We start from the raw sequence: 14,429 nt of genomic DNA, 5'->3' as shown, positions 1-14,429 counted from the left end.
ACTCTGGAGTCAACACAGTATTACCAGAAACTCTTTACTCACACAATCAAAGTACAACAGGAGATTTAGAAATAACAATAAAATATGTATTTTAATGTGAAGAACAAGTTGAACCTGAAACATGAACGTATGATTAGAAGTGTGTGTGTGTGTGTGTGTGTGTGTGTGTGTGTGTGTGTGTGTGTGTGTGTGTGTGTGTGTGTGTGTGTGTGTGTGTGTGTGTGTGTGTGTGTGTGTGTGTGTGTGTGTGTGTGTGTGTGTGTGTGTGTGTGTGTGTGTGTGTGTGTGTGTGTGTGTGTGTGAGAGAGTGAGAGTGAGAGTGAGTCAGTGTGCTGTAGTAAAGTCCAGCTCTGTCTCCTCGGGCACAGTGAGGACTCTCTCAGCTCGTCTCTGTAGCTCTGCGTCCAGCAGCGTCGCTCCGAACACAAACCGGTCCTGAAGGAATAAATAAATATACAAATGAAAATATGATCGATTAACGAGTCGTATTGATTGACAGGTAAAGACGTATGAAAGTGTGTTAGATTTAAGAGTAAAGACGGATGAAGGTGTGTTAGATTTAAGAGTAAAGACGGCTGAAGGTGTGTTAGATTTAAGAGTAAAGACGGATGAAGGTGTGTTAGATTTAAGAGTAAAGACGGATGAAGGTGTGTTAGATTTAAGAGTAAAGACGGATGAAGGTGTGTTAGATTTAAGAGTAAAGACGGCTGAAGGTGTGTTAGATTTAAGAGTAAAGACGGATGAAGGTGTGTTAGATTTAAGAGTAAAGACGGCTGAAGGTGTGTTAGATTTAAGAGTAAAGACGGATGAAGGTGTGTTAGATTTAAGAGTAAAGACGGCTGAAGGTGTGTTAGATTTAAGAGTAAAGACGGATGAAGGTGTGTTAGATTTAAGAGTAAAGACGTATGAAGGTGTGTTAGATTTAAGAGTAAAGACGGATGAAGGTGTGTTAGATTTAAGAGTAAAGACGTATGAAGGTGTGTTAGATTTAAGAGTAAAGACGGCTGAAGGTGTGTTAGATTTAAGAGTAAAGACGGATGAAGGTGTGTTAGATTTAAGAGTAAAGACGTATGAAGGTGTGTTAGATTTAAGAGTAAAGACGGATGAAGGTGTGTTAGATTTAAGAGTAAAGACGGCTGAAGGTGTGTTAGATTTAAGAGTAAAGACGTATGAAGGTGTGTTAGATTTAAGAGTAAAGACGGATGAAGGTGTGTTAGATTTAAGAGTAAAGACGTATGAAGGTGTGTTAGATTTAAGAGTAAAGACGGATGAAGGTGTGTTAGATTTAAGAGTAAAGACGTATGAAGGTGTGTTAGATTTAAGAGTAAAGACGGATGAAGGTGTGTTAGATTTAAGAGTAAAGACGTATGAAGGTGTGTTAGATTTAAGAGTAAAGACGTATGAAAGTGTGTTAGATTTAAGAGTAAAGACGGATGAAGGTGTGTTAGATTTAAGAGTAAAGACGGCTGAAGGTGTGTTAGATTTAAGAGTAAAGACGGATGAAGGTGTGTTAGATTTAAGAGTAAAGACGGCTGAAGGTGTGTTAGATTTAAGAGTAAAGACGTATGAAAGTGTGTTAGATTTAAGAGTAAAGACGGATGAAGGTGTGTTAGATTTAAGAGTAAAGACGTATGAAAGTGTGTTAGATTTAAGAGTAAAGACGTATGAAAGTGTGTTAGATTTAAGAGTAAAGACGGATGAAGGTGTGTTAGATTTAAGAGTAAAGACGGCTGAAGGTGTGTTAGATTTAAGAGTAAAGACGGATGAAGGTGTGTTAGATTTAAGAGTAAAGACGGCTGAAGGTGTGTTAGATTTAAGAGTAAAGACGGATGAAGGTGTGTTAGATTTAAGAGTAAAGACGGCTGAAGGTGTGTTAGATTTAAGAGTAAAGACGGATGAAGGTGTGTTAGATTTAAGAGTAAAGACGTATGAAGGTGTGTTAGATTTAAGAGTAAAGACGTATGAAGGTGTGTTAGATTTAAGAGTAAAGACGGATGAAGGTGTGTTAGATTTAAGAGTAAAGACGTATGAAGGTGTGTTAGATTTAAGAGTAAAGACGTATGAAGGTGTGTTAGATTTAAGAGTAAAGACGTATGAAGGTGTGTTAGATTTAAGAGTAAAGACGTATGAAGGTGTGTTAGATTTAAGAGTAAAGACGGATGAAGGTGTGTTAGATTTAAGAGTAAAGACGTATGAAGGTGTGTTAGATTTAAGAGTAAAGACGTATGAAGGTGTGTTAGATTTAAGAGTAAAGACGGATGAAGGTGTGTTAGATTTAAGAGTAAAGACGTATGAAGGTGTGTTAGATTTAAGAGTAAAGACGGATGAAGGTGTGTTAGATTTAAGAGTAAAGACGTATGAAGGTGTGTTAGATTTAAGAGTAAAGACGGATGAAGGTGTGTTAGATTTAAGAGTAAAGACGGATGAAGGTGTGTTAGATTTAAGAGTAAAGACGGATGAAGGTGTGTTAGATTTAAGAGTAAAGACGGATGAAGGTGTGTTAGATTTAAGAGTAAAGACGGATGAAGGTGTGTTAGATTTGTGTACCTTCTTCTTGCTGCCGGGCGGAGCTACAGGGGGGTTAAATGTCATGTCCTTGACGCTGTAGAGATTAAACAGCTCCACCGGAGACCTGGACAGGAAGTCAACACACCGGTGAAATAAAAGCACGTTTAGAAGAACATGAAGACATAAAATGAGGGTACTGTCCCTTTAAGACGAACCTGCGGCTCAGCTCCACTCCGAGAGACGCCGAGCCGTCACTGGGAGCTCCGTGAGACAGATGGAGCGCCATCCTCCGGACCACCGGGTGGTAGTGTCTCTGTACGGGGGACAGGTGTGTGTATTAGTACCCGCAGTGTGCGTAGTAGTACCTGCAGTGTGTGTAGTTCCCAGTGTGCGTATTAGTACCTGCAGTGTGTGTAGTTCCCACATTGTGCGTAGTAGTACCTGCAGTGTGTGTAGTTCCCACATTGTGCGTAGTAGTACCTGCAGTGTGTGTAGTTCCCACATTGTGCGTAGTAGTACCTGCAGTGTGTGTAGTTCCCGCAGTGTGCGTATTAGTACCTGCAGTGTGTGTAGTTCCCAGTGTGCGTATTAGTACCTGCAGTGTGTGTAGTTCCCACATTGTGCGTAGTAGTACCTGCAGTGTGTGTAGTTCCCAGTGTGCGTATTAGTACCTGCAGTGTGTGTAGTTCCCACATTGTGCGTAGTAGTACCTGCAGTGTGTGTAGTTCCCGCAGTGTGCGTATTAGTACCTGCAGTGTGTGTAGTTCCCGCAGTGTGCGTAGTAGTTCCTGCAGTGTGCGTATTAGTACCCGCAGTGTGCGTATTAGTACCCGCAGTGTGCGTATTAGTACCTGCAGTGTGTGTAGTTCCCGCATTGTGCGTAGTAGTACCCGCAGTGTGCGTATTAGTACCCGCAGTGTGCGTATTAGTACCCGCAGTGTGCGTATTAGTACCCGCAGTGTGCGTATTAGTACCCGCAGTGTGTGTAGTTTCCACAGTGTGTGTATTAGTACCCGCAGTGTGTGTAGTTTCCACAGTGTGTGTATTAGTACCCGCAGTGTGTGTAGTTCCCACAGTGCCGTATTCTGGGCGTTGCAGTGTTCAGGCTCGTCCAGCTCCGGCAGATAGAAGCCGCTGCCCTGAACCTCGTTGTCCAACAGGAAGTCACACTTAGGAAACGCCTGAGACAGACAGACAGACAGACAGACAGACACACACACAGTAAATAAAGGTGTACTTTGTGTACTTATACGGCTCTGTAGATGAACACACTCACGTGCACGGTGGCTCTGCTGGCGGCGAGGACCCCCACGCTGGCGTTGGGCAGCACGTGCAGACTGAGCACGCTCAGACGCTTCACGAACGCCATCGCCCTCTGCAGGCTCACGTGCTTCCTGCGGCGGGTCAGCATGGCGTCCAGGCAGCGCAGCACGATGATGATGTCATCATTGGGCACCCCTGAGACAGACGGACAGCAGCTGTGAGTGTGATGTCATGGAGGATCAGTGAACAGGAAGTGTGAAGGTGAGCTCTGACCTGCGTGGAGCCTCAGCAGCATTCTGTAGAGCTGAGAGTAGAAGGTGAGAGGATCGATGTTCAGGACTTCACCTGAGACAGACATGAGGACAGAGAGACAGATATGAGGACAGAGACAGACATGAGGACAGATAGACAGACATGAGGACAGAGAGACAGACACCTGAGACAGACAGACATGAGGACAGAGACAGACACGAGGACAGAGAGACAGGCATGAGAGACAGACACGAGGACAGACATGAGGACAGAGAGACAGACACCTGAGACAGACAGACATGAGGACAGACACCTGAGACAGATATGAGGACAGAGAGACAGATATGAGGACAGAGCAACAGACATGACAGAGAGACAGACACCTGAGACAGACAGACATGAGGACAGATAGACAGACATGAGGACAGAGAGACAGACACCTGAGACAGATATGAGGACAGAGAGACAGACATGAGGACAGAGAGACAGATATGAGGACAGACACGAGGACAGAGAGACAGACATGAGGACAGAGAGACAGACACCTGAGACAGACATGAGGACAGAGAGACAGACATGAGGACAGAGTCAGCTGAGACAGAGAGATAGACACGAGGACAGAGAGTCAGCTGAGACAGAGAGACAGACACGAGGACAGAGAGACAGACATCAGGACAGAGAGACAGACATGAGGAATGAGACACAGACATGAGGACAGAGACAGAGAGACAGACACGAGGACAGACACCTGAGACAGACATGAGGACAGAGAGACAGACACCTGAGACAGAGACCGACACGAGGACAGAGACAGAGAGACAGACACGAGGACAGAGAGACAGACACCTGAGACAGACAGACATGAGGACAGATGGACAGATATGAGGACAGAGCAACAGACATGAGGACAGAGAGACAGACACCTGAGACAGACAGACATGAGGACAGATATACAGACATGAGGACAGAGAGACAGACACCTGAGACAGAGAGAGACATGAGGACAGACACGAGGACAGAGAGACAGACACGTGAGACAGACATGAGGACAGAGAGACAGACACCTGAGACAGAGAGACAGACATGAGGGCAGAGAGACAGACACCTGAGACAGAGACAGATATGAGGACAGAGATACAGACATGAGGACAGAGAGACAGACACGAGGACAGAGAGTCAGCTGAGACAGACACGAGGACAGAGAGACAGACATGAGGAATGAGACACAGACATGAGGACAGAGACAGAGAGACAGACACGAGGACAGAGACAGACACGAGGACAGAGAGACAGACACCTGAGACAGAGAGACAGACACGAGGACAGAGACAGAGAGACAGACACGAGGACAGAGAGACAGACACGTGAGACAGACATGAGGACAGAGAGACAGACACCTGTGACAGAGAGATAGACATGAGGACAGAGACAGACAGACATGAGGACAGACAGACCTTGTCCTGACAGGATGGTGAACACCGTCTGGATACAGTGGAGACTCTCCCGATTGGTCAGACCCTGTTGACATGAGGACCATCAGTTAATTGATTGGTCGGTCTGACTCTGGCTCGTTAAGGGGGCGGGGTCAAAATGAATACTCACTCCTGATTGGACGAGGTTCTGCAGCACGTTGAGCAGGTCGTCAAAGAACTCCAGGTTGATTAGGTGAGCAAAGCTGACAGGAAGTGACATCACAGTCAGTACTACAGTAGTGTGTGTGTGTGTCTCTGTTTGTGTGTGTCTCTGTGTGTGTGTTTACTTAGCCAGTCCCTCCAGAACAGCAGGAAGAAGAACAGATTTCTGAGCTTTCTTTAAGATCCTGAAGTAAATGAGGAAGACGATGTTCAGAGTCTCTGTGTGCTGAGGAAGAGGAAGAGTTTAGGTTCTTTGTTAAACTTTAAATGTATTCTGTCTGCTTTCAACTCACCAGCTTGATCTTCTTCTCTTTGCTCTCAGAGGCTTCAGCCTCCATCAGCTCCTTCTCCAACTTCTCCTCAGCCTTCTTCCACTACACACACACACACACACACACACACACACACACACACACACACACACACACACACACACACACACACACACACACACACACACACACACACACACACACACACACACACACACACACACACACACACACACACACACACACACACACACACACACACACACACACGTTACTTTCAGCTGTACAGGTGCGTGTGTTCGGTTAGAAGATTGTAGAAAAATATGAAAGTATAACCGTTAACGCATATAACCGGTTTTATTTCATGATATAAGTGATTAAACATGTAACCTGCATAGACGCTTTAGGTCAGAGGTAGCCAACACGGTGCCCGCCGGCACCTGGTCGCCCGCAGGGACCACGTGAGTCGCCCGCAAGGCATGTTCTAAAAATAGCATAAGTCACCATGGAGCTCCATCTAAACATTTTAGTTGCTGTTAATTTTTTATCAAAAATGCTTGCATTATTGTAGATTTTAAAATGACAATATTTCTTGTCATAAGAGAGTTGGGTACCCAGAGGCGCACAGCGGACAGCCAGGAAGAGGCTGCCGTACTGCACTAGGTTTTCAGGTTCCGAATGGCGGGCGCTTCCCGTTGGTGCCAGACGCGCGCCGCGAGCGCACCCCGTCGTCAGGTCCGTCAGTCCTCGGAACAGGCCGCGGGGCAACAACTCTTGGGTGGCGGGGGTAGAGGCGAGGCAAAGCAATCCGACTGAAAAGCGCCAGACTAGAGGTTTGAACGCGGGCGCCCGAAGACGCTCGCGCGCCTCGGAGGGTTGGATCCTCCGCTCGGCTATAGACGAGACTGTTTACTAGTTTCTTCGTGGAGAAAAAGGTACCATTAGAAATGGTGTCGGTGACAACAGACGGGGCTCCCGCCATGACGGGCCGGCATGCAGGCTTCATTGCGCAATGCAAAGGTGACCCAGACTTCCCAAAATCTCTACATTACCACTGGATCATTCACCAGCAGGCGCTGTGTGCAAAAGTAACCGGCTTTGATCATGTGATGACTCCTGTCGTGAAGATCATAAATGTCATCCGCTCCAAAGCCAAACAACACAGGACATTCATAACTGATGATTTGTATAAACATGGGACAGAGTTGATTTGTTCAAAAATGTTACAAAAGTGGTGGTTAGTACCAACGAGACATGATGTGAAGATATGACAGTTAATGATTTCATAGAAAATGTTAGGATCATTTTTATAAAAATATAACGGGTGTGACTTTGAACCAAATGCTACAAATGTGCTTATTCATACAAAACTGTCAAGAAAGATATTTACAAAAATATCAGAGATGTGATACCTCTGACCTTCAAATGTTGAAACAGAATAACAGAAATAAATGTTTAAATATATGTGTTTCCTACCATCATGTTGTGGAAATCATTGTTAATAATTATTGTGAGGAATAATTAACATTGACATGTGATCAGACAGTCTCTTCACACATTATTATTATTAAAAGGTGATCTGTGCAACTTTGTTATTCAGGACGTTTGTATCAAACAAGTAGCCCTTCGTACTACTCGGTACCGTTGAAGTAGCTCTCAGTTTCAAAGGTTGGTGACCCCTGCTTTAGGTAATACAGTCATTCAAACCGTATATGATCCTTCCTGTTCTAACAGGATCAAACAGGTATATTCTGTGGCTGACCAAAGAACAGGAGCACTCATGTGTGAGTGACGCATGATTTTGAGGGAGGTGCCAGCCTCAGACGAGCATAAAAGGCAGCAGCAGAACTCAGAGAAAGTCTGGACTATGCTTCTTTAATAAGAAGACTAGGCTTAAAGGTCTCACACCCTTGGAGGGGACTGGAAGACACTTCTGCTACCAGAAGACAGCGTGAGAAAAAGAAAAGACTCACAGCGAAAGAGCCTGTTAATGCAGGATTGTTAGCATTAGCTTCTGAACCGCTGAGATTGTTTCATTGAGTTGAAATGGTTGTGAAAACACTTTAATAAAACCACAGCCTTACCCTTTGTAAGTGACTGGGATTCAAACTACAGACTCTGGTTCTTTAGAATAGTGACCCTCTTCCTGTCCCTGAAACCTGTGATACACAGGTGACGACCGACTCTACCAGAGGAGCTTAAGGTGAGTTCTCTGGGTGAAGACTTGGCAGTGTTAGTCATAAATGGTGAGAAATAGGCGATAGTAAAGTACAGACGATGTACGTAACTATTCATACTGGGTGTGAGGGTTACATCCTATGAGAGGGCCGAGGGCGTAGCCGTACAAGACTCTCAGGAAGACAATCATTCTGAAATCCTAACGACTCAGCTACGGGGTGAGATAACAGGCCGAAGGTGTTGTTCCGACATCTCTGTGGGACACTAGCTCCCTAAAGTTGGTCGGATAACTGACGGGAGTTACCACCGTGTGAGGTGCGATCCGTTCACGCTATAGTTCACAGAGAGAAGCAGACAGGTGCGCTTCATTTACCTTCCTCTGCATCCTGGACAGGTTCTTCCTCTTCTCTTTGTTGTTCATGAACTTCTTCTTTGGTGCCGTGTCCTCGATGTCCTTCTTCATCTGCACCTCCTTTATCCGCAGACTGAGCAGGGTCCTCAGCAGCTGTGTGTGTGTGTGTGTGTGTGTGTGTTGGGGGGGGGGGGGGGGGGGGCATTACATCAGTGGGGGGGTCTGACATCACTATGATCATCACTATCAAACAGGTGACATCAGCACACTGTTGGTGTGTTTGATTCGTTACCTCAGGTCTGACGTTGAAGCCGAGGCTCTTGACGAGGCCGGAGATGACCCGCACAGTGGCCAAGGAAGCCCCGCCCTCTTTGTCCTGCTGGAAGAGCTTCCTGAACGCATCACAACACATACCGGACACCTGTAACACACAGACACCTGAACGCATCACAACACATACCTGACACCTGTAACACACAGACACCTGAACGCATCACAACACATACCTGACACCTGTAACACAGACACTCACCTGCTTGACGGAGTCATTCATCAGGGGAACAAGGACGACGATGATGTTGTTGTGGAAGTTGAAGTGAGGAAGAGCGAGCAGCAACTCACAGAGGCAACGAATGGCAACCTGAGCCAGACCGAGGTACGACTGGAAACCCACCGCCTGACTGCGCTTCTTCTTCGTCTGCTTCCAGTCTACAGGTGGAGGTGAGACACACTGACGTGGTACCTGGATCCTCTGTCTGTGAATGTGTGTGTTACTGTGGTTGTGTACCTTTGATGGTCTGCTCCAGGTCCTCTAGGTAAAACTTATACTGACTCACCAAACCCTCTTCAAAGTCTCTGAGCTGCTGAGTGTCCTTCTTCACCTGCAGAGCAACCAGCCACATGACACACATCAGATACAGGTCAGGACCAACAAGTCTAAACTTAAGACCAACAAGTCTAGAGTCAGGACCAACAAGTCTAGAGTCAGGACCAACAAGTCCAGAGTCAAACACAAACCACCCGATGAACCTTTGCTCAAACACACACTGATGCTGGTTACCTTGGAGGCCTTCTCCTCGGGGGTCAGAGGACGTATCCTGTAGGTGGGGGCGACATCTTTAAAGATCTCCATCAGAGAAACCATCACCAGCTTCCTGACTGTCACCGCCACAGAAGGGTCTGACTCCATCAGCATCCCACGCAGCTCCTTCACTCGCTTTATCTGATCACACAAATGTTACATCATCAGACTGCTCCTTTAAACACAGGGTCTGGTCTCAGATCAGCTAGTCTCAGTGCAGGCTTACATTACTGTAGGGGTCCGACACCACGGCTGATCCCAGACGGGCGATGCACAGTTTCCTCTCGTTGATCTTGTGAACTCTGAGCTGCTCTCTCTGCTCTGCTGTCAGCGCTGAAGAGTCCTCCGGCTCTGAGGAGGAAGTTCATCATGAGATCCTCTTAAGATCATGAGAGTCTACATATTTAACCCAGAATCCTGGTTCATTGACTTCAACACCTTTTTAAACCGTCGTTATACATTCAGCTACCGTTAGTACCGATACCACAGCTACCGTTTGTAACGATACCACAGCTACCGTTTGTAACGATACCACAGCTACCGTTTGTAACGATACCACAGCTACCGTTTGTAACGATACCACAGCTACCGTTTGTAACGATACCACAGCTACCGTTTGTACCGATACCACAGCTACCGTTTGTACCGATACCACAGCTACCGTTTGTACCGATACCACAGCTACCGTTTGTACCGATACCACAGCTACCGTTTGTACCGATACCACAGCTACCGTTTGCAACGATACCACAGCTACCGTTTGCAACGATACCACAGCTACCGTTAGCAACGATACCACAGATAACGTTAGCAACGATACCACAGATACCGTTAGTAACGATACCACAGCTACCGTTAGTAACGATACCACAGCTACCGTTAGTAACGATACCACAGATACCGTTAGTAACGATACCACAGATACCGTTAGTAACGATACCACAGATACCGTTAGTAACGATACCACAGATACCGTTAGTAACGATATCACAGCTACCGTTAGTAACGATACCAGATACCGTTAGTAACGATACCACAGATACCGTTAGTAACGATACCACAGATACCGTTAGTAACGATACCACAGCTACCGTTAGTAACGATACCACAGATACCGTAAGTAACGATACCACAGATACCGTTAGTAACGATACCACAGATACCGTTAGTAACGATACCACAGATACCGTTAGTAACGATACCACAGATACCGTTAGTAACGATACCACAGCTACCGTTAGTAACGATACCACAGCTACCGTTAGTAACGATACCACAGCTACCGTTAGTAACGATACACCAGATACCGTTAGTAACGATACCACATATACCGTTAGTAACGATACCACAGATACCGTTAGTAACGATACCACAGATACCGTTAGTAACGATACCACAGATACCGTTAGTAACGATACCACAGATACCGTTAGTAACGATACCACAGATACCGTTAGTAACGATACCACAGCTACCGTTAGTAACGATACCAGATACCGTTAGTAACGATACCACATATACCGTTAGTAACGATACCACAGCTACCGTTAGTAACGATACCACAGCTACCGTTAGTAACGATACCAGATACCGTTAGTAACGATACCACAGATACCGTTAGTAACGATACCACAGATACCGTTAGTAACGATACCACAGATACCGTTAGTAACGATACCACAGCTACCGTTAGTAACGATACCAGATACCGTTAGTAACGATACCACAGATACCGTTAGTAACGATACCACAGATACCGTTAGTAACGATACCACAGCTACCGTTAGTAACGATACCACAGATACCGTTAGTAACGATACCACAGATACCGTTAGTAACGATACCACAGATACCGTTAGTAACGATACTACAGATACCGTTAGTAACGATACTACAGATACTATTAGCTCTATACTATTTGATGTGAATTACTATAAATGTAATTTAGGTGTTAATTAAAAATAGTAAAATATTATTCATGTTAAGGTTTATCATAATAACTTTATTAAGTTGGTCTCGATCAGGATATCACTTGTGTTATTAACGGTTCATTCTAATGACTTCATATTTAATACAGAAAAGCTTATCTGTGATATTAACTCTTACCGTTTTCAAACTCCGGCTCATCAGCAGCTTCCTCTTCCTCCTCTTCCTCCTCCGGCTGCTTTATGATGACTACAAACACACACATTGATTTCATTAATGACAACTAGAACTCATATTTAATGAAATAAGTTAGATCAATAGAGGATCAATACACGATCAATACCTCTCTCCATGCTCTGTGGGACGACTCCTCTCTGGTCCTTGATGGGCAGCAGGTGGATCACCTCCATCTCCTCCGTCCTCCTCATCTTCCTGGGAACCTTCTCGTAGCCCCGGACCACCTCAGAGCTCCTCTTCTTAGCACCGCGCACCGGACCGCTGAGACGCCCCACCGCCCGAAACAAGCACACCTCAGTCTGACTGCCTTTGATCATCACCTGTGATTCCTACATATGTGTGTGTGTGTGTTACCATGATGACAGGTCTCTAGTGATGAAGGAGGCGTGGCGAGCCATGGCGGCCATCTGCTGCACGTCGTCCTCCTCCATCATGTCCATGGGGAGACTCTCCAGAAACTCCTCGTCCTGCTCCTCCTCTGTGAGAGACATGATCAGGTGAGAACAGGCCCAGAGCAGTGCATTGTGGGAGACAGGGTAGGAAATTAACATATTTTTTTGGGGGCAATCTTTGCCCCCCACTGACTGAAATCCAGGGGCATTTTCAAAAAATTGGGGGCACTTTTTGAAACTTGTGAAATAACATTTAACCGTTGTTCAAAATAATAAATATACTTACTTAGGCTTACAATATATGAGCAATTGTCATCAAATGGCAATAATAAGACTATTAGCAGTAGTCTACAGATTCAAAGTGTTTTCTTAGATTTTTTTAACAAAAAACTAACATAAATCAGACAATCATATTCAAATTTATTCTTATTTCTTTGTGGGTATTTATTGTTATTATTAAATTTTTTAAACAACTATTAACAATTATTAAGTCAACGATGCCTTGATTACATATACATCAGTCATTGTATGGAATTATTGAGAAAGATATGTTTGTACCACCTCAAATATTGTGATATTACCTATTTTTGTCCTGAACATATACATCAGTCATTGTGTGGAATTTTTGAGAAAAACATTTTTATAGCACCTTAAAAATTAAAAAAATGTGCCATTTGAAGGTACAAATTCAGTTCAGAGTTTTTGCTTAGTAAAATATCTTAATTGACTGTCAGTCAGGTATTATTCATTTCCAGCAACCCTCAAATCAAAGAATAAAGACACTTTACGCACATCTTATTCTGAAAACCGGATGTTCGTCTGAAGCAAACCGGATGTTGTCTCACGTTAATCTTTCCGCTAACTTTCAAAGTCCTTCGCTCGCTCCCGATCTGTGCCATTTGAATGCGTTTACCGTGAATGTCAGCATATAGGTGCACTAACATGTAAGTGTCTGCTGACTTGACCGCAGTCTCGCAGTCACAGGTCTGATTATTAAGAAGCGCTCCATTTATTTATTAGTTTAGAAAGTTCGGGGGCATTTTTTGCCCCTCTCCTAGTGATATCAGGGGCAAAATTATATTTCTTAGGGGCAGTTTTGCCCTTTGCCCTCGTGTATTTCCGACGCTGGTGGGAGAACCTCCTCACCGGGTCTCTTCCTGTACGTCTCCAGTGGGCGGGGCGTCCTGATGACGGCGTCCTTCACCGCCGCTCTCAGCTTCTTCTGCTCTTTACGTTGTTTCTTAGCGACGTTCTGCTGCTTCATCTGTCGGTTCTTCATCTTGTTCTCCAGCTTCACACCGCTCGTCTTCAACAGACGGCGGAACGTCGGGCGACGCTTCTTAGAACGGGGCTGGGGGGGGAGGAGGAAGAGAGGACGGGGGGGGGGGGGGCAGAGATTAATATTTCTGATATGTTTTTCATCTTTATTTATGAAATTATCTGAGGACATCAGACTGGTCCTTGTCTGTGATTGGTTCAGATGATTTAAGCCCCGCCCCTTTATGTGAATGTGTCATAACCAGATTGATAAACTTGATTGATTAACGAGTAGATAACCAGCTTCACAGGATCAGGTTTAACTAAACCTGATGAGTTGATCTCTCTCCCACAATGCTTTGCAGTTTATGTTGCTCATGTTTCTTCTTAAGTAAATAAAATAGCTGATTGTGTTTATTCTATCCTGAGTAACACTACATTAATTATATTATTCATATTATATTTCATTTATTTTATAAACTTCTTGTGTGTCATTTGTGTAACTAAGAGTCTTTAAAATGTCCAAAAAAAAACATTGAAGTTATTTTTCAGTTAGGTTTAGTCTGAATTCATCAGAGTCCTTTAATCTAATATCTCTGATCAATAATCAATAATCACAGCTGACGTCATCAACTCATTAATAACAACACGCGCCATGTCCCGTTAAAACTTCACGTTCATCACGTGTTTGTGTCTCTGTGAGCTCCAGAACGTTAAAGCCTCGGTTCTGTCTCCGGAGTGTGGTATCAGACCGTAAAGACTTTAACGGGCTCTACCTCACGGTAACGTGCACATTTAACGGTGATTTAACGGTTCTCCGGTGTGAACTTACCGGACCCATGGCGGCAGATACTCTCCGTCTCACTCCGCAGCTTCAGGCCGAACTTTGACCAACTTCTCCGGTGTGTGTGGACTAAACGTGTCGCTGTGTTGTGCTGGAATAGCTGCAGCTTGTTTCCACACGCGTGCTGACCGGAAGTCCGGGTTCAGACCGACAACCCGGAAGTACTCGAGCAGACTGACGGTGAGCAGCGCCCCCAGCGGCCGGAGGTCCGATTACAGGAAACAGACAACCGT

At 45.1% G+C, this 14,429-nt stretch overlaps 1 protein-coding gene across 1 annotated transcript; it reads right to left on the bottom strand.

Annotated features, from left to right (window-relative positions):
• Window positions 1-15: 15 nt before the first annotated feature.
• On the bottom strand, window positions 16-14,345 carry noc3l (NOC3-like DNA replication regulator). The gene is made up of 21 exons (XM_076078300.1): window positions 14,185-14,345; window positions 13,242-13,446; window positions 12,058-12,181; window positions 11,810-11,964; window positions 11,647-11,715; window positions 9,767-9,891; window positions 9,520-9,681; window positions 9,247-9,340; window positions 8,992-9,167; window positions 8,752-8,880; window positions 8,481-8,612; window positions 5,951-6,031; window positions 5,783-5,883; window positions 5,626-5,698; window positions 5,478-5,541; window positions 4,045-4,116; window positions 3,785-3,966; window positions 3,561-3,689; window positions 2,724-2,821; window positions 2,548-2,632; window positions 16-435 (listed from the first exon to the last, which is right to left on the bottom strand). The coding sequence occupies exons 1-21, from the start codon at window positions 14,191-14,193 to the stop codon at window positions 325-327; spliced, it is 2,376 nt and encodes a 791-aa protein (XP_075934415.1). The 5' UTR covers window positions 14,194-14,345; the 3' UTR covers window positions 16-324.
• Between the last annotated feature and the right edge of the window lie 84 nt (window positions 14,346-14,429).

Source organism: Anarhichas minor, unplaced genomic scaffold (genome assembly GCF_050575085.1).
Source record: "Anarhichas minor isolate MPS153535 unplaced genomic scaffold, ASM5057508v1 ptg000065l, whole genome shotgun sequence".
In the NCBI taxonomy this organism is placed as follows: domain Eukaryota; kingdom Metazoa; phylum Chordata; class Actinopteri; order Perciformes; family Anarhichadidae; genus Anarhichas; species Anarhichas minor.
Note: the sequence above shows the minus strand (reverse complement) of the source record. Positions and strands in the feature narration are given on the sequence as shown.